This window comes from Echiichthys vipera (genome assembly GCF_963691815.1).
Source record: "Echiichthys vipera genome assembly, chromosome: 13".
Lineage (NCBI taxonomy): Eukaryota > Metazoa > Chordata > Actinopteri > Perciformes > Trachinidae > Echiichthys > Echiichthys vipera.
Genome location: NC_139838.1, coordinates 17,975,556 through 17,996,305, shown reverse-complemented (window position 1 = coordinate 17,996,305; position 20,750 = coordinate 17,975,556). Strand labels below are relative to the sequence as shown.

At 39.0% G+C, this 20,750-nt stretch overlaps 2 protein-coding genes across 3 annotated transcripts; both read right to left on the bottom strand.

Moving 5' to 3' along the window:
- Positions 1 to 267: 267 nt before the first annotated feature.
- On the bottom strand, positions 268 to 8,569 carry laptm4b (lysosomal protein transmembrane 4 beta; the record flags this gene model as incomplete). Its single annotated transcript, XM_083925268.1, has 7 exons — positions 268 to 342; positions 2,860 to 2,955; positions 4,614 to 4,712; positions 5,083 to 5,205; positions 5,311 to 5,384; positions 6,665 to 6,782; positions 8,477 to 8,569. The coding sequence occupies 7 exons, from the start codon at positions 8,567 to 8,569 to the stop codon at positions 268 to 270; spliced, it is 678 nt and encodes a 225-aa protein (XP_083781394.1).
- Positions 8,570 to 11,362: 2,793 nt separating this feature from the next.
- Positions 11,363 to 20,641, bottom strand: mtdha (metadherin a). Of its 2 annotated transcripts, none has more exons than XM_083926080.1 (12): positions 20,293 to 20,641; positions 18,519 to 18,617; positions 18,127 to 18,238; positions 17,783 to 17,950; positions 17,597 to 17,647; positions 17,220 to 17,405; positions 16,299 to 16,379; positions 16,035 to 16,106; positions 15,542 to 15,672; positions 14,727 to 14,837; positions 14,491 to 14,590; positions 11,363 to 14,343 (listed from the first exon to the last, which is right to left on the bottom strand). In XM_083926080.1, exons 1-12 carry the CDS (start codon positions 20,638 to 20,640, stop codon positions 14,276 to 14,278), a joined length of 1,527 nt encoding a protein of 508 aa, XP_083782206.1. In that variant the 5' UTR covers position 20,641; the 3' UTR covers positions 11,363 to 14,275. The 2 variants fall into 2 exon arrangements, with proteins under 2 accessions (XP_083782206.1, XP_083782207.1); XM_083926081.1 differs by having other exon boundaries at positions 16,299 to 16,376.
- Between the last annotated feature and the right edge of the window lie 109 nt (positions 20,642 to 20,750).

Genomic DNA, 20,750 nt, shown 5'->3' with positions numbered 1-20,750 from the left:
TTGGAGTTGCTGCGATACTGTCCTTGGAGGAAGACAGAAGGAGATGTGAGGGGGAAGGTGGGGTACATCACAACAACCAGGGGAAGAGTTGATGGCAATACTGGCTCCGAGTCAACCTAATCTAATCTAAGGTTGGCATGTATCCAAGCTTAAACCAGCCTTGACAGACATTGTTTTTCAACATGTTCCAGCCAGTGTTGGGGTCCTACTATGGGAGTGAGATGTGGTAGTTGTTTGGGGTATAGGGTCCAGCAGCGAGGACATCTCTCATGCCTCCATATACTGGGGAGGGGGCTCCTTCGGTGGTATGGCAATGGCCTCCTCGTATGGTGGCAGCAGTACCTGAAATGTTACAGGAAACCAGAAGATGTCTCAGTCCCAAAGCATGCCTCACATGAATGAGCCAATTGGGCGTTTTTTGAAGAAACATAGGATATGTGTGTATGTATATATATATATATATATAGAGTACATAGGAGGTGATTTCAGACACAGCCTGTTGAAGGTTCTTTCTCTAGCTTTCATTCTCTTTATTCCATACTCTAGCTGCAAGGACAACATCCACACACATCCCTGAGCTTTAGAGACCAGACTGCCTTCTCTCCATAAGAAGTTTTTCTCTGTAAATGGTGTTATAAAACCAGCACTGTTGCTAATTCAGTGAGAGAGAGAGAGAAAGAGAGAGAGTGAGAGAGAATATGCTCCGAGGGGATGGAATTGTGCAGCAGCCAGGGAGGCCCGGCGAACACATCACTGGGAGGATTTGAAATGAAGCGGACAAGCAGACAATTATGTAACATGTCCAGAAGAAGAGAGAACGGACAGATATATAGAGATAGGAGAGAGAGAGAGAGAGAGAGAGAGAGAGAGAGAGAGAGAGAGAGAGAGAGAGAGAGAGAGAGAGAGAGAGAGAGAGAGAGAGAGAGAGAGAGAGAGAGAGAGAGAGATGGCCCTTGTGCATTTTAATGGCATTTATATAAAAGCAGGGCAGATAAGCAGCTGGGTACTTGATGTTCGAGGCAATAAAAAGCCATTTAGACACACTGCTGGCTTTCTAATAGTAAAAATAGACTGAGTGCTCTATTCATTCAGCATTGTGTTTGGACAGGGAATGCAGCGATAAAACCAATACTGGTCACTGTTAATGCTAATATGAAAGCTGTTTAACCTACGTACGCTGTGAGCCACAGATATCTGTTGCATTTAAATACTGCTCTAATTAAAATTCACACAGCTTGTGCTGTGGCCTTCACGTTGACCTAGTTGCCTCAGTTGATTTGTTTTTAAGTTCAAGTGTGGTTCTTGGTTTCCTAATTAATTTAAAAACAACATTGGATTTTCAAGTATACATATGTACACTTGTTTTCTGTTTCCATTAGGTTAATGATATTTATATAGTCATTCAATTGTCAGTATTTTATCAATGTGTGTGACTTGTTCACCAAAGGGGCATAAAGTTTTTTATTATTTTTAACTGAGAATAAAGCTGATTTTTTTTTTCACACTGTGTGTGTAAATTGTTAAGCCCCAAACACTTTTGCTACAATATCAAGTAATTTTTTATTTTCTTACATTTTTTATTTTCACAGACGTGTTTAAAGGATAAGGCTGGCAATAAAAGTCCCAGACAAGATAGGGAAGAGAGAAAGTATTGAGAGATGTTTTGGTGTTGACTTGTTGATGATACATAAATAATATTCGGCTGTATAATACACAAAATAATTCCAGATCCTACAGGATTTAGTTCCTGCATGTAAAGTCTGTTTCATAAGGTGAAAAACCTCAGCAGTGTGAACCAGGGCCACAACAAGGGCAAAGTGACGGACAGATGAGGTGCTACGTAGTGAGACGACAGCGGGTGTGAGACGGATTAATGTCTTATGTATCAGTGAGGAGGATTACAGATAGAATGACAAATGGAAACCATGACCATGCTAAATCCTCTCAGAAACCCCATGAGTCAGCACTGAAGGGGACAAGTGGGATGCACGACATCCGGCTCTGCACAGCCAGCCAACACCTACAGCACCTACTGTGCTTCTATGGACAACACCAATACCACTTCACTGTCAGACAACTAAGATAAACTGGTTTGACTTCACAGTTCTATTCTACTGATAATTTGCAAAACAACTCTTAAAGTGAGATGTGTAGGATTTTCATATGTAGCTGTCATGTCACAGACCCTACGACTGTGACATGACAGCTGATCTATTACAGGACTTCATGGTGATTTTATAACAGGACCTCACTAACCTGAACCGGAAAAACTTTTTCCCAATTTAAATAGTTTTTTAATATACAGAATGTAAACAAAGAGATGGATGATACAGATGATCATTTTTAACATATGTTCTGATGTCTTAATTTCATATTATCGAAAGTCGCACTAATGTAATGAATAACGAAATGATTTCCCACACTGAACAGAAACTCATTCCTGTCTTCATGCTTTACATGGATTCATTAAATTTCTCAAGTCTGAGGTTAAGGTTAATGAGGTTTTTTTGAAAATTTTGCATCTACTGGTTTTAATGCCTATATTCTTACCGTGTACATTTAGAGGTATCAACTGCTCATTGAGCTGCAATAACATACAAAAGTAATATATTCTACATTTTATTATACGTTGATTAAACCTGACAGATGTTTAGACTAGAATTGATACGCTGTATTAAAGTTAACGTGCCAAGCATGACGAAAACTACAGTTCAAAGCCTTTATTGGAATTATATTCACCTTAAAATGAACCAAAGAAAAAAATCAATGCTGCACAATGCAATTATATTACGATGACTGGGGGGAATTTTTTAGTACGTCCTTAAGGTGAGGAGCTAGAGGGTGGATATAAGGACTCACCGTGGTGTCATTGGTGGTGACATAAACCAGGACCTCCGTGGTGCCCCTGCCGCTCACATATCTGTAGCAGTTCCACACACAGCCAATCAGGTAGGCCTGTCCCCGGGAGGTGAAAAAACACACAATGACATTTAACAACATTGTCTCCACTTTTCAATATTGCTGATCGCTGCTTGGTATGACCTCATCCATTCATCAAGGTGAGGGGTGGTGACGGCAGAGACGCCTCCTATCACCACTTGATAAAGACTGTGACATATACGCTGCCTTTATAACGGGATAGGTCAGGATACAAAGCAATTTAATGCAGTTGTACAATTCTAAGGATATTTTCCTGGACAATGTTGTCTTGCTTGGTCTTCCACCAACATTTTAACTGAGGCAACTCCCCAGGCATCTCTTGTTCTCAGTAAAGCTATGGTAGCTCTAGAGTTTAGGTTTGGCTGACTTGGCAGAAGAACAGGAGGTTCATTGTGTATGTGTGTGAGTAGCCTGCTGAGTTGGTACCTCTGCCAGCAGTAAGCACAACTGAGCGACCACGAGGCCTGCTAGCCAATCACTTTACCATCTGCTGTGTTGACCTCCTCACTGTGCTACTAACTCTTACATTTTCAATCACATTGATAATGTGCTAGGCTGGCAGTAGCATTGCTACAAAGTCTTAATTTGACAATTTTATCCATATACTTTCCATTTCTTCAATTACCTAACCATCTGTCCATCTCTCTATCTGCCGCATCCCCCTTTTCTCTCTCCAGCTCTCCTTCTTCCTGCCTTTTCGATCTGTCTTCTATGCTAAGTGCAGTCGAGTGGAGGATGTTGGCTTCAGCAGGAATTTTAGCAGGTGTTGCCTCTGTGCTGAGAGCTGAACTGAGTTTGCAGATCTGGCCCTTTTCCAAGGAACTGACTTAACTATCGTCACTACAGCAGCCAATATATAGTGTATGTGCAGTCTATCGATACCTTTGGGTAATTGGGCTATTCATTTGGCAAATCTGTATTTGCTCTTAAATGCTAAAATGTAACGCAATGAGCAGTTCAACTACCCCATATACTGTGCACTTTCAGCCTGAGCATGACATTTGTAACTCTTCTCTCTGTAAGTCTATCAGTGCATCTTCCAGTGGCTGCTTCCTATCATAAAACCCTGGCTCTGGCCTTGGATATCTGCCGAGAACATTTCCAATCTGAGCTTGGAGGAGAAACAACTTGATTTGATTGTACAGATGACTGCAACTTCCTGTCCCATCTCGTCCCAGAGCCCCAGAGCATAGCTATGCCTGGAGAATCATCCATGCATTAAGAGGGAATTAGCTTGACAGGAGTTGGTTTCCTTTTCTCCCTGACCCGCTGCTCTCTGACTGTGTGATAATCTCATGAAGAACATTGATAATGGCAATGTTCACACTGGCAGATTTATTACACATGCCATATGGTTCGTATTGCATGAGATGTGCCCAGTATGAGACTTAATTGCCTTAATCCTGATGCAATATGATGAGGCAATCTATAAAAAGGCAGTTCTACAGGAAACAAATGTTCAGTGAGTGTGTGTAATATACACGTGTTGCATATATAACTTTATTTTGAAAGTATACTCTGCAATTTCACAGCTTGGGATTAATAAAGTATTTCTATTCTATTCTATACCTTTTTGTATACATGTGTTCAGATGGATGTTGTAGATTCAATGACAAGCCAAAAAAGGTCAGAGCTAGGCGGTTTGGCAGAATCTGCTGACTCTGTGGGCTTACCTTGAAGGAGAGGATGCAGCCAATGAAGAGGAGGACTGCAAAAACTAGGCACATATTGTTGGTGGACATGATGTCCTCTTTGTAAGGGAATGTCCCCGGCTGGAAGGGAGGGATATAAATTCAAATTAAAAAAATTAAATAAATGTGAGGAGTGAAACAAAATACAGAAAATTTATTTTTTACAAATCAGCATCTAACAAATGAGAAATGGAAAAAAAATGGAAGAAAAATCTTCATATCTAAAACCTGTTTTCACAGAGTGCGTCTTCTTTAGCAGTGTTACGAAGCACTAACACTTGAATCCGTCTTGTTAAGCAGTTATTGAAAACTGCTTTTAAAAGTTGTGAATTATTCTTAAGGTTTTGTAGTTTTTGACAATATTTGAAGAAGAAAAAGAACTCCTGCCATTAACAAAATACTGTAAGTCATGAAAAGTAGGTGTTTTGGGTTGAATGGAAGTAGTTCTCACCAGCTGCTGGAGGTAGTCCTGCACCGTGTTGGGATAAACAACCACACTAATGGCTACCAGTGTGTTAAGGGCAAAGTCGAAGATTTGGTAGCAGAAGAATGGAATGATCCAAGCAGCATGTTGCTATGTGGGAGATATTGATAATAAATAATGAAAATCACAAAAACTGTGCATATTTTCCCTAAAGTACAGATGTCTGAATCTCATTTGTATTGTTCGTTTATTTACCTTGTAAGCACCATATGTTGCCATGCCACATATAAGAATCATGAGCAGGGATATTGCGGTGGCTATGCAGATATCTGCAGAAGCAAAAACACAGCAAACAGAACAAAGTGAGAATAGATAATCTAGTTTAACAGTGAAAAACAGCAGTAATATTTCACTGGAACTCTTGAATCCACTGATGTAATCCAAAAGTCTTTGGGGACACAGATTTTTACAAAACGAAGCACCTTAAGTAACCTTGCTATTTTTAGCATGCAATCTTCCATGGACAAAACATGATCAGCACGTGGATAATTGTTATGCAAGATGTGCTAAATTTGACTAAATGTAACAACCCTCTCATATTACCACTGTAAAAACTGACTGATGAGACAGATGTCACTGTAGTAACTAAAAGGGATCTACTGACATCAAGTGAAAGCAGGATATCTTGGTGAAAGGGATCCCAGATCTCTATTCAGCATCGGCAGTTATTGAACTTGGTATTCAGAAACAGTACTGGCTGTGAAACCATCAATACATCCCTGGTAGTTCTTGTCAGAATTGTTAGCATGAAAACACAACAATTTCCATGACTTTTAACACAAACTCACAAATAAATAACTGAATGTAACTTCTGTACAGCATCTTGCCTGCTGGTGAGTCCTCACACATAGCCAGCAACAGTATTATTACAGTACTGATACTGTGTTAAGACCCAGGAAATTATGATACCCTTCCTTCTTAATCCTTTGCCACACACACACTAGCTACAGGGACAGATGTTAACACATACTACACTGTATATAAACAACACATGAATAAAAAAATGCACTCATCCACACTCTAAAATGTCATAATTTCTCTACATATGATGGTCTCAGGGATGTTGGATACCTGCCTACTACAAAACCATGACATCAGCTCGACTCCATCATTTCCCGCTGTTTCACAATCTTTGAGTGATGCTGCGCAAGCAACAAAGCTATCAGTCGAGATGGCCCTTTTAATCTAACAGAGAATTAGAGCAGTCGTTTTTAATCAGAGTAGGAAGTGACAGGGTCTGTGGTGTTCCAGAGGCGGCTGTGATGATAATAGCTGCTGGAGGGGAAATACTGGAAATACACATGCACACTGACTTTTTCTGTATGGAGTCGAGCCTACTCAGCTATGTCTGTGCTGAGACCAGCACTCTGGGAAAAGAAGTGGTGGGCAGAAAAGAGAAATTATTCTCTTCTATGTGAGATCTTCCACTCACGTCGTGAACTTGCACTTTTCATCTAGATTAATAGAAATGCCTCATTGATGACATCTAATCCCATATACACCACATCAGATATGAATGGGGGACAATGAGGAGATTAGTTGCACTCACTTGCATCATCCATGACATCAATGTCAGTTCCCAGCTCAGAGCTGGTAAGGTGGTAGCGGTATTGAACTGGGTCATTGAGAGCCGACAACAAGATAAGTAGGACCACCGCATTGATGAGCTGTGGGGAGATGAAGATCAATATTAATATTGCATTTCATAGTGGAGTCATCTGTTTTTTACATGCTCTGGGGTAACCTTTTGAATGACCAGATGGATTGGGGCTTTTTCTTTGAGTGCATGGGATAAAAGTTATTCAAATGAAAAGCAATTGCAGGTGAAGTAATAATTATTAGATAATGAAGCTTCATGAAATGTTGATTAGGGCCTCAACCTGAAATTATTTTGTATTCTTAGGTACTCCACTGATTATTTGTCTTTAATAAGAATAAGATAGTCTTATTTGCTAAATTATTCTGATTGTAAGTGAGAACATAGAGCTCAATGTAACATTTACAAATGGCTTGTTTTCTGCCACCAGCATCAGATGTGAGATGCTAGAGGTGACAAAAATGATTATTTAATAATAACAATTGTTATCAAATACTTGCCTAATTGTTTCAACACTATTGTTGATATATGACATTCATATTTGATGAAGTGCTGGACAGGTTCAGGATAGCGTCCAGCCAGCATGCTTAGAGGAAATTAGAATAAGTCCAATACTGAATGTCACTGTTGTAACGTTACGTCAACACATCCTATGGTGGTTGTTTTTCTGGCCTTGGCCTTACGACATACAACTGTATAACGTACTTGATAAGTAGTAGGGGGGACTGAAAGGTCAGGGATTTAACAGGCTTAGCGTACTGAACTATGTTTAAAACTTTAGGTTATCCCATAGTTAAAAATAAAAACAGAAGTGAACTCCCACTTCCACCAGTGTGATGAAAAAAAAGATCCTGTAAGTCATGACAATGAGAAAGTATCTCAAAATAAAGAGAACGTACCCTTTAAAATAATGACTTAGTATCTCAAAATAATGAGAAAGTGTCTCAAAATAATGAGAAAGTGTTTCAAAATAATGACTTAGTATCTCAAAATAATGAGAAAGTATCTCAAAATAATGACTTAGTATCTCAAAATAATGAGAAAGTGTTTAAAAATAATGACTTAGTATCTCAAAATATTTACTTGGTATCTCAAAAATAATGACTATCTCAAAATATTGAGTTAGTGTCTCAAAATAATGACAAAGTATCTCAAAATATTTACTTGGTATGTCAAATTAATGACTATCTCAAAATAATGACTCTAAATACAGCAGTAGCGCCAAGATACTTTCTCCTTATTTTGAGATGCTAACTCATACTAATGCCTTAACGTTAGAGGATATTTTTCCCCATCATACTGGCGGAAATGTGCAATATATAACATATAAAATAATACTTAACTGGTACTGTTACAAATGTAGGAAAATCTGTTACGGTTATTAAGTGCAACCGTCAACCGTAACCTTAATCGTTACACCAGCTCAGGATAATAAACGTTATTGCTACAAACTATGCTGATATTTTTGTTATATAGCCTATATTTCATTAGAATATATCTAATAAAGCCAAGAGGTAAGCTTTTAATGGAAATGGCGGCGGTTATTTACCTAGCATTGTAGTTCAAATGTGTTTAATTACTGTTACAAACCGAGGACATCTTCAAAATCTCAAATGAGTGTCGAAAAACATGAAAAACAGCAGGGACGTCAGGTGGATAACTTGCTGTAAAACTCACTGGATATTTATCAAACATTTCATCTATTATTCAAACATATTTAGCCATTTTTTGTGGACATAACATCGAATGAAAAATGTCACTTACCATATACCATATTCCCAGAATAATGGTGCCCGTCCGTACATGGCAGCAGAGGCAGCAGCTCGTCGAGTACCACCGGTCCCACGGTGAAATCATTATTTATCCTGCTATGAATGTCAAGTTATTTCATGAATGCCGACGAAAATGAATTAGTCAAAGCTAATGTGTCCTAAAAAAGATGGAGTAGTTGGCGTCCTTGGTGCTAGGACCGCGACATCCAGCGTATGTTGGTAACGATGTTTCCGCCAGTGGACTCCTCCTGGCGAACGGGGAGCCGTTAATCTGGCTCGAGCTCATCCCGGAGTCACGTGACCAGAGGAGGATTTAGACCAAGACCAGAGGACGGAAATGATTTATAACCACACACACAACAAACTTCAGTTCAGCGACTAAACATGACTTAAGTCTCAATAACTACATAAACAAATAAATGTATCAATAATTAAAAGGAATATCTGCTAAATAAATGCAGAAATAAATACAGAAATGGGACCTCCTACCTAATTAACATACAGAAACATAAATCAATAAAAACACAAGTTAATAAATAAATAAATGAGACCCACTACCTCATTAACATACAGAAACAGAAATAAATAAATAGATACATAAATAAATAAATAAATAAATAAATAAATAAATAAATAAATGAGACCCACTACCTCATTAACATACAGAAACAGAAATAATAAATAAATACATAAATTAATAAATAAATAAATGAGACCTCCTACCTCATTAACATACAGAAACAGAAATAAATAAATACACAAGTTAATAAATAAATAAATGAGACCCACTACCTCATTAACATACAGAAACAGAAATAAATAAATACACAAGTTAATAAATAAATAAATGAGACCCACTACCTCATTAACATACAGAAACAGAAATAAATAAATAAATACATAAATTAATAAATAAATAAATGAGACCAACTACCTCATTAACATTCATAAACAAAAATAAATAAATGGGACCTCCTACCTCATTAACATACAGGAACAGAAATACAGAAATAAAAACATTTAGTAGGGACTACGGATACAAATTAGCATTTTTGCTATAATCCGGCATGTTTACAGAGATATGCAAATATCGATGTTCATTAATGTGCACTGTCCCTTTCCAAAAATAAAGCATTATTATTATTATTATTATAATAACAAAAATGTTTAAATAGTTGTAATGCATTTATTTATTGAGACTTAAGTCATGTTTAGTCAACTGAAGATATTCTACAAGATCACTGCTACTAAAAAAACAACTTAATATTTGTTTTTCCATTGCCCATATGTTGCATGCTTGTGGACTCAAATACAGAATTGGCTAAGGCCACCATGTATTTTGTGTGCTCCAGGTCAGGTCAGTCTGGCTGTGCTCCAGTGCAGCTGTTCCATTTTTCATAAAGCAAGTGGCATCCTCTCAAAGTTAGGCAGTTTGCCCAATTAGTGTCATGTTAATATGGTTGGATCTATCCAAGGTGATTCACATTGAGACCCAATGGCACCACAACAGCATTTTTCTTCTCTTTTGTCTCAAGAGAACAAGAGACACGTCTTTTATTTTACGTCAGTTTGTCTCTTTCTGTGCAAACGTCCTGGATAAAGCCTGACAGATGGGCCAGTGACCACGGCTCTAAGCTCTGCTGGGTGGACTGCATCATCGTCACATTAGGAGATTTTCCTCTCCTACCATGTCTTAATACTGACCAGACTACCACCTTGTTTAAATGCTGGAATGCAATCTGAAGAGGACATATTAAGCTGATGGTCAAATTTCCCTCACCATGAAGGTTTTCCACATATAAATCACAAAGTGTTCGAAATATGAACTACTTAGGGACGTGAGGTCTGACATAATAACTGGAAATACAAAGCCGTATAATCCTTTTTCTGAACTGACTTGTTAGTTTGGTTGTATAATGTCACGACACTCTACTGCCTAGTTTCGGTGCAGTAGCACTATGTGAAGCCTGTGGGTTTCAGACACAGAAAGACAGAGAGAGCATTAGTGAATGATTTTCGCAGCAGGGCTTTGAGCGACTGCAGTACCACCCATTAGAGAGTGACCTTCACTATCTGCCTACCATATTCACAAACAAGAAAAATAAATAAAACAACGCTCCAGCACGGAAGAATAATGACAAAAAAAACGTGACAGCCCTCTAAAGTGAATGTGAATGGACAGCGAGCCAGAGATTTCGCGAGATTAAAAACTGGTAAATCCTAAATGAACGGATATGAGACGGAGAGACTGATGAGACGAAGGAGGTCAGGCTCCGTAAGCGTACCGTGCGGCTGCCTAAACCACATTGACTGGGGCAGTGGTTTGGCCTCAGGAGGGTCACCGCAACCAGGGCCTAGCAGGGGCCACGCTGCTGACACAGATTTGCACCATGACATAGTGAATCCTCGCATTAACCACAGATTTAGGATTAGTTTGACAGAAAACATGAAAACTAGATGCCAGTGGACATGAAGAAAGAACCGTTTATATCATTATTTCGTACTTGGAATTCTGCTACAGAAATATGCCTCCAATTGTTACTTTATGGTTATTTTGGCATGGAAACAAGATAAAAAGGTGGTTAAATCATCTGTGCTTCTTCACAACTAATTTCATGTTTTCAGAGTCAATGTCTTTGTTATAAATATAAACATTTTATCTTCAAGCATTACTATAATAGATACTGTAAAACGAGAGATTTCCATGTCTTTTTTTACTGTAAAGCAGTATGAGGTGCGATATAAATGCTGTGCAAGTATACAAACGGTCAGTCCACGGAGAAATGCAAACAGCCAGACTTCCTACAGTGCTTCAAGCCTCAAGAAAATAAAATAACGCAAGTCCACCACAAAAAAATGCATTTTTATGACAATGTGATGTCAAGCAATGATCATTTATTTTAAATTTTTACCAAACAAACATAGAAATATCATTTGTATCTCCTCAAACACAATCATTCACATAACCATGTCCTATAGACAAGTATATAAATACATTGATTGAATCAATTTTAATCATCAGTAGAAATTAAACAGAAAGCGGTACCTGAAGCCACAGCGACATGTCATTTTGTTCTAGGCGCTCTACTAACAACTATGCATCACCACCAGCTGATCAACACCTTGATGCACAAAGACTCTTTGACTACCAACAACAGACTGTTAATGTCTGCTAAATTGGACGTCCATAAAAAAGCTGCAATTTGTCTCATTAAAAAAGCTGTTACAGTATATACACTGAGTGGTACTCCAGGACCAAGTACTAACAGTTAAAGCAAGATATCATTCATTTTCATTTACACAAGTACAATTATCAAAGTCATGCAAGATAAAATTAATTTTTGACATCAAAACTTGCAATTGGTTTGAAACTATAAAAAAGGATGTCAATGCACTTTTTATACAACTACAGGTTAAGGCAAAGGAATTCAATTCCTTTTATATATATATGTGTGTGTAATTGTGTGTGTTGTTTTAAAATCAACTTTGATGTGGAATTAAAGCTGCTCCATATCATATCTATATACCATAAATCCTGGAAGTTAGGTTGAACCGGAGAGAAATTACACACTTCACATTCTGCAAAAAGGTAGTAAAAAAACAAAACAATTTGTCGACATCAAAAGGAACGCAAAAACGCCTTTTGCACAGTGTAATCACAGAACTGGAAAAAGCCCTTACAATCTATACATATGGCATGGCTTTTTCAAGCACAAAGACCGGAAGAAAAATGTTTTTTTTAAAATCAGACAGAGTGCAGAAGGAACCATTAAGTCTCTAGAAAAAAGCACAGTATAAACAGATAAAGATAGACGCTCAGAATAATGAAAGTAGACGGACAATACTTTATAGTGCTACTGCTGTATGGGATAATCCCACGAGTCCTTCTCTTCACATTACAGTGCCTCCTGGTGGTTCTTATCAGTCACTGTGCTCTCTACATAATTATCAACAATCCTCAGTCAATGTAAATCTAGAATCAGTTTACAACTTCCAATTTTTAAATCAAGCATCATCTTTGAACAAATCATCTGGTCTCATCCATAACTGATGAATAACTGACGTTTCAGCCGTTCAGCGTGCTCCAAATTGTCCTAATACACCGCTTCAGTGTCTTGCTGTGCCTCTCCCTGCAGCTCTGAAGCTCAGGTAGTAGTGTATTTCACCATGTTTGTGCACAATAATGAAGGTTTGGAACATACTACCACACGGATGGACAGTGAAGAGGATTACGCTGCTGGGGTGGTTGTGGAGAAGTTTCTATGGCCAAATTTTTATTTATTTTTCTGCTGTAAAACAACCTGATAACAGCTGTCATCCTTCATTAAGGAGCATATAAATCACACCGCCTACAAGCAATTAATATTTGGACTCAAAAGATAGATTTTGAGAGATATTATGGTATAAACCTATCCTAACAAAACACGTGTCATCTGTTTGTTGAAGCAATAAGTCACTGTAACTACTTCTTCTGTCCATACTGGCCGTAGAGTGATACCTTCATAGAGCGACTACACTGTAGGGCGCAAAATTAATTTTTACCTAGACAATACTGACTATACCAACGTTGCACTTACAAACTAGATAGTGGAGAGCCTGACATCTGGCACATTTCAGGTTTAGCCTGAATGGTGCAAAGCAGCAAGCAAGACGTAAGCGTTTTGCTTGCTGCTTTTGCATTGCAGAGTGCCTCGCATTTTTCCGCTCTGTGTGCCTCATTTCTGCAGAAGCGCCATGAACGCTTCAAGTTGAAAAAACTTCTACTCAGATTTGAGAAGGAGAGAGATTGAAAAAGCACCCAACGTCATTTAACTTCACACGGAAATGACTGAGAATAGGGGATTCGGTGGTTGCCTAGCGAGAATAAAAAAAGGTGCAACTGGCAACACTGATCAGAGTGTTTCAAACCAAAAAGGCAGAGCGCTAAGAATAGCCAAATCAAACCTTTGTCCTGGCGGTCATGTGTGGGTGTATTGTCAGGGTTTTGTCATGGCAACAAACCTGTATGTGACTGCAAGGACGTATCCCTCACACCTTAGGAAGAAAACAGGGAAACACAAAGATGGCGACACTAACTGAGCTTAAGCCTCATTCATTTCAGATGGACTTTTGAATGCATTTTAGCACAAAACCAGGAGTGCGGATTTCTGTCCCATTATTTCTTACATTGTAGTTGCTCTATCAAGGAATCACTTCATAGCCAGTGCAAAGAGGGAACTATTTCGATGTACATATGAGTATGTGAGTACTGTACTGAGATAGAGCTGAAAAACCGCCGTCATATGCTGCTGCTCCCACACATGTCAGTAATTGGTGTAGGGGCAGAAGCATGGTAAACAAAGCAAAGTGCAATATTCTGGGGAGGACAAATGTATACTTCTCTTGTAAATAAAATTTTCATTTAATGAACAAAATAAAAATAAAACCCGTTTTGTATTTTTGGGTAAACAAACATAACCATACACTCTTGGATGGGAGAAAAACAAAAAACACTTCTGATGCCATAAAAAATAATTACATGGACATATACCTCCACTGCAGGTCCACCTCACCTAAAACTCTCCACCGGTTGCAGTGTAGCAAATAGTGCAAATCAGTTAAGATTTTAGTCCATAGGACCTCATTTCATGACTATATTTAGCCAAGCAGGTGGTATTCACTGCTTGTCTTCTTTTTGTTCCGGTAACTGATAAACTGTTAATGTATCTCAGAAAGAAACTGTACCTGGTAATTATTGCATGTGACACATTTTACAATCATTTGCATATGCTTTGTATGGACCTGTGTGACTTCATGTTTCCCTTCGGACCTTTTTCTTCTGGGAAGGCTTTGGAGGCTCCACAGTCTGCTCAGGCTTCTCTGCAAGCAGATTAAAAAGGGAAAGTAAGAAAGTTGAATTTAGAACTGCCTTATTATTCCAATCTAACCCTAATTATTATTTCCCTTCTGTGATTGTTTTTTCTCCACTGTGAGTGAATATAAAAGAGCCTGAGTTGTGAAACGTACTCTGAGAGGAGGATATGCTGGGATTCTGCTTTTTGGGGGCCAGCACAGGAGGCTCTTGGGGTTTGGGCGCTGTACTGAGCAGGGGCACTGTGCTGACCATCTATAATTAAAGAAATGCAATGACATTACAAAACAGGAAAAATGCCTTCATCTGATGTGAATCTGTACAAATTTACAATAAATAAAACAATTTTGTGCAAGACATCTATCTGACTGCTAGATGTTTTTTCTCTTGCCTGAGCCTCAGATGCAGCCTCCTCTTCTGTTTTCTTCTTCTTTTTTCTCTTCTTCTTGGATTTGGCTGCTTCACCGGACGGATCGTCAGCGTCCTTCTCACCCTCAGATACCTGCCATAACAAAAACAGACATTCATTTCATAATTAGGAACACAAGTTATGTTAACAGTGGCGTCCACGGTAGAAAGAAGAGGTACTTTGTGAGATGGACACTGGGCTTGGGTGGTATCTATATTTTCATACCGTCTTGACATTTAACAAGCTTATTTTTTAGTCTAATAAACGCACAAAATGTCTAGAAAGGAAATAGGGAATTATTCTTTCACCTATATGTTTGGTTAAACAGAAATACAATTGTAACAGACTCCTTCTGAAGCTTAATTGTCTTGTTTATGTTTAGAGTTGGGTGATTGGGTAAACTAAATTGGTGTATGTGTGTCCACAGTTATGGTGGGGGTTCAGGGTACTACATAAAAAGGTACTACTGTGAATGTTGTGTCTGAATTCAAATTTGATATGAATTATTATTTAGGCTTGCATATTGCTTCCTGTGCGCTTATCAGTCTTTCCTTTCTGCTGCACTCAGACTGCTGACTGGTCTGCATGGAGAAGGAGCATCTGTGTTTTTGACAGGACTGAAAATGAAACCGTCTGGATTTCTAAATACCCTTTTATACCGTCATACCACCCAAGCCTAATGGACACCACAAGTATATATGAATCACAAAAGAGATGAAAAATGCTATTAAGACATTTAGGCCTTATATAAGGATGATTTAGAAAAATCTAACACTACACTAACGCGTCAGTGGTACCTTGTTAGGGATAGGCTGTTCTTTCAGTGGAGGCACCGGTGTTGTCACCAACACAGGAGGCTCCTCGTAGTTTCCCCAGTGCTCTTCTGGGGCGTTCCAGTCAGAGCTGGGGTCCCCGGCTGCCATGCCATCTAAATTAATTCACATCAACAGGATTGCACAGTTAGACAAGACATTGCACATTCAACAGGAATTTATACTTTTGTGCATACATTAAAATCTTAAAGATATTTTAGGATTTTTTTACGCTTTATTTAGATAGTGACAGAAAGGAAAGGGGACGGAGGGGGCAAAGGACTCAAAGCCGAGTTGCTGCAGTAAGGACTTAGCCCTAATGGCAAATGCTCTACCTGGTGAGCTACTGGGGCACCGTGTTTAATTTTAAGACTTGGGTTTACACTTCATCTCACAAAAGCATTGGCAGCTTTTACTTTTTATGATCTGCTGTAATTTAGATGGCTTGCAGCGTGGGATGAGTTCCTGAAATACTCACTGTATCCAGACCATTCATCATCAACATCAGGACGCCTTGGCCACTGCTGCTCCATTGAATTTGATATTGGATCTAAGGAGATAGGCAGAAGATCAATGACAGGGAGAAAAAGTAAAGTAGTAGTCATCGCTAAAAAACCCACAACAAAGCACTGAACGTTTTTACAGCAAAGTGCAAAAGCTACATCTGGCATTTTTCAGATCCTGGAAATAGATTATGGTTTGTGACTGGGTGATAAAGCTGAGAGTTAATCACAATCACAACCTGTGGTGTTTAGTCCCAGCATGGAGAAGGTCACAGGGTTGAGGTCAGTCTTTATCTGCCCGTCAATGCCACTCCATGCTGCTGGCGAGACCACACAGAAACACATTATGATTATATTGTTGGAATGCAGTTTTGGCAAAATATCAGTGGAGCTTAGTTTTGGCATCATAAGACTCATAAGACTGGTTAATGAATAATACGATATATTTGTCCTACTGATGTCTACGCTCAGATTCAATGGAGAGAGCCGGTGTGCTGTCCGTGATTCAATTACAGTATAAAAACACCTTCCAGTCTCAAAAAATATTTTATCACTGTAAACTTGAGGTTTTTCATACAGATTATTATTTTAGTGCTTTTGACAGCTTCATTGTTTTGCCCTGTTTATAGTAAATCACTTGACATCCACAAAGAAGACAAAGTCTTTGACATAAAATAACCCCTCAAGGTATTTCACCTTATTAAGTTAAGATTTTAATCTTTATTTTGGGCAGATTTTTAGAGCTAGGAGTGGATTTCAATTTAGACGTTCAATGACGTCACCTCCTGCTAACAGTCTTTTTATCAATTTAAGTGTAACACTGCCACTTCAGCTCATTTTTTATTTCTCCTACAATACCACTTCTGCCCAGGAGGTGGCTCAGTTGGACAAAGTATTTCAAATTACTATGATACCGGTGAAATTAAACCCAAGAATAATCTTTCTTTTTTTAAGATGGTAGCAGTCAAAATGCAGTGTTTTATTGTTAGTGTAGCCAGTCTTGTAAATACTGATATAGCTATATAAATACTGCTAATCTAAACGACTATGTGCCCTACACTGTTCCCCTTTGGATGTGACTACTCGCAAACACCTTTCTTGTCTAAATTCAATTCCAATGTTTAGTGGTGTAAAAGCATCTACCCAGGTCGAGGTGGTACCTTGCGTCTCCTGTCCCCAGGACTGAGGCTTAGATGGCCTCCTGTACTGTGTAGTCGAGGGAGCGGCGCTCGCGCTCCACTTGGTCCCCTCCATGGCACCCATCTGTCGTGGGATCTTCACAGAGTGGTTGACGTGAGTCCAACCTCCACCGTTGACGGAAGGCTCCTCTTTCCAGCTGGAGGACGCTGAGGAGGGCGACATTCGGGGGAAGACAGGAGGTCAGACTGGCAGTTTTGTCAACCAATGAAACTCTTTAGTCTAGCCGAATCTGTATTTTACAGCTAAGAGCAAAATAATTCTAAATTATAAAACCATTGTTACAGGCTAGTTCCCCCATCAAAGTTACAAAAACATAATGATTTAGCTTTGTCTTTACCAGCTCCACCGGCTGTCTCCCCCTTTCCAGTTGTTCTTGGATGCAGGGACTCTGAAACAATAATGGAAAAAAAATATATTCATTCTTGTTTAAGCATGAGTGGAATGTTCACATCAAGGTGCTACAAATATGCTTTGGACTGACAACACAGTATGTTAAATAAATATTAATCACACTGCTAAATACCATGCTTTCCTTTGTTCTTCTTAGTGTTGGTAGATGCTGCGGCCACAGGTGCCTCCACATTGCTCTTGGGAGCCTCCACCCTTCCTGGACTTCCAGAGTCCTCAGGGCCCCTGTCTTTCCTGCGCTGCTGCTTCTTCTCTCGGTTACTGACTTTGGTCTCCCACGCACCTGGTGGACACAAAAACAACAACAAGAGGGACAGTTAAGTGAGGTAAACCAAAACGGCAGAGGTCGTACAGGTTGTGAATACTAAAAACATGAGGGAATGTACTGGGTAAAAATAAACAGACAGTTGAAAAATGAGAAGTTGTTGTGAAATTCTCCTCACAAAAGTTGAGTATTACCATCATCAGGTTCTTTCCCATCACGCGTTAACACATGCTGGACTGGTTTCACATTTGTTTTGGCTTTCTTCTTGTTTTTTTTCACCTGCACTGGGGACTGTACCTCCTGCACCTGTGGATAGAGAGACATTAAGTTATACTAAGATTAAGCGTGGGATAACAAAAAAATATATTCTAATGTGACTCTTGTAACTTTGTTGTCCTTTGAAGTCACGCCAAACCGGCAAATCTGTCCAACAGTGACAGTGGGGTTTCAGCAATATTTCACCATCAATAAAACTGTCTCATAAAACTTTAACGCAACTGAGCGAGACACAAGAAAATCTTATTGCTACCCTGCCCATTAACAGTTTTAGGTCCACTATATATTGGCCGCAGCTTCTCCAAAGTACCTTCTCGGTTTTGATCTGCGGGGCTTGCTTGGAAACTACCTCCGTCACTTTAACTTCCTCTTGAGCTACAGCCACTGGTTGTCCATTGGATTGAGTGTTCTGGGAGAGAAAGATAGATATCAGATGTTGATGATCCAGTAATACAGCGAACATCAAACTTACCTAAAGTCTGTCCGACCATCATTCATTTGCAGATGATCTAACTTTAAATTTCAAGATGGATCGTAACAATATATTTGAATTTGGAGTGTCCTTCACACATGTACCATCAAACATCGTTAACTTTCTAAAACTACTCAAATACCAGCTCTATAAAAGGCAAGGCAAGTTGATTTGTATAGCATCTTTCAAAGTGCTTTACATAAAACATTAAAAGCACTGGAAATTAGCATATAAAACGACATTCAGATGAAATAACAAAAATTAAAATGAGCAAATAAAACAAGCAAGATAAAACCAAGAATGTCAAAAGTCTTCAGTCTTGATTTAGAAGAGCTGAGCGTTGCAGAAGACCTGTAGCTTTATGAAAGTTTGTTCAAGATATGTGGTGCATAAAAACACACAAACCTTGTTTGCAGATGTGTGATAACCATGCCAATCTCACATTATGAGTACAGTTTATTAATTAATGTTAGACATGTGAAGGCAACCAGTATGCTTCAGACGTTGCCGTATGGTTGGCCTACGATAACGTTTGAACTATAAGTGTTAATACTACCAAACGCTGCAGTAACTATAATAATACTACCACACACTGCAATAACTGTATTAGTACTACCAAGCACTGCAATAATTGTATTAGTACTACCAAACACTGCAGTAACTATCATAATACTACCACACACTGCAATAACTGTATTAGTATTACCAAACACTGCAATAACTGTATTAGTACTACCAAACACGACAATAACTGTATTAGTACTACCAAACACTGCAGTAACTATATTAGTACTACCAAACACTGCAATAACTGTATTAGTACTACCAAACACTGCAGTAACTATATTAGTACTACCAAACACTGCAGTAACTATATTTGTACTACCAAACACTGCAATAACTGTATTAGTACTACCAAACACTGCAGTAACTATATTAGTACTACCAAACACTGCAATAACTGTATTAGTACCACCAAACACTGCAGTAACTATATTAGTACTACCAAACACTGCAATAACTGTATTAGTACTACCAAACACTGCAGTAACTATATTAGTACTACCAAACACTGCAATAACTGTATTAGTACTACCAAACACTGCAATAACTGTATTAGTACTACCAAACACTGCAATAACTATATAAGTACTACCAAACACTGCAATAACTGTATTAGTACCACCAAACACTGCAATAACTATATTAATACTAACAAACATTGCAATAACTATATTAGTACCACCAAATACCGCTATAACTGTATGAGTACTACCCAACTCTAGCATGAATCATCCTTAACGTTAGCTACAGTTAGCTAGCTAGTTAGCATCCTATTCTAAACAAAGCATCGTGATTCATTGCATTTTTATCTAACTGGTCCATTTGACATTTTGTAACGTTGATTGTCAAGACTGACCCTAGATAATTGTCTAAAAGTGGACTGTAACGCAGACGCTGGTTAATTAATGGTGTATGAGATGGCACAATTGGCTTCCTATACATGTTTAAATTAGCTTCATGCTAACTGAGTATACTTGAGTTAGAGATAAATAGACGCACTTGTTTTGATTGACCGTGATTTCGCAGCTCGTTGCTGCGGTAACGTTACCTTTTCGGGCGTTTTCTTTTTGTTCCTCTTCTTCTGCGCATCTGGTTTGACAGCTTTGGCAGAATCGGCCTTGACGGGCTCGCCGTTGCCTCGGGTGACCGCGGATCCCCGCTTTTTCCCGACAAACACACCGCCACAGAGGGCGGCCCAGGACAGACTGAGCAGCAGCAGCAGACCCGCCGCGGCCGTAGACAGGATCACCCACGTCGGGTACACATCAGGCTTCAGACCCAAATCCACCCCAAACTGAGCCCGGACATATCCTTGTCCCGAAGACAGGAGCTCTTTCAAACTGCTGGAAAGCACTTCGGCTTTTTCCAGCGCAAGACGTCGCAAGTCTCCAGCCATCTTTACAAATCTAACTGTTAGCTACCATTGCTAGCATACGTATGCTAACGGAGGAGTGGTTAATCTAATCTGATTGGAGAAAATCTATGGCGATATCTCAGTAAAACTAA

What these genes read in the sequence shown, in the direction of transcription:
- mtdha (XM_083926080.1), bottom strand. Translation starts at nt 20,640, where the DNA reads ATGGCTGGAGACTTGCGACGTCTTGCGCTGGAAAAAGCCGAAGTGCTT. An exon ending in AAAAGAAAACGCCCGAAAAG is followed by an intron (nt 18,618 to 20,292) that starts GTAACGTTACCG and finishes TTTCTCTCCCAG; the next exon opens with AACACTCAATCCAATGGACA. An exon ending in TGATGAATGGTCTGGATACA is followed by an intron (nt 15,673 to 16,034) that starts GTGAGTATTTCA and finishes GAATTAATTTAG; the next exon opens with ATGGCATGGCAGCCGGGGAC.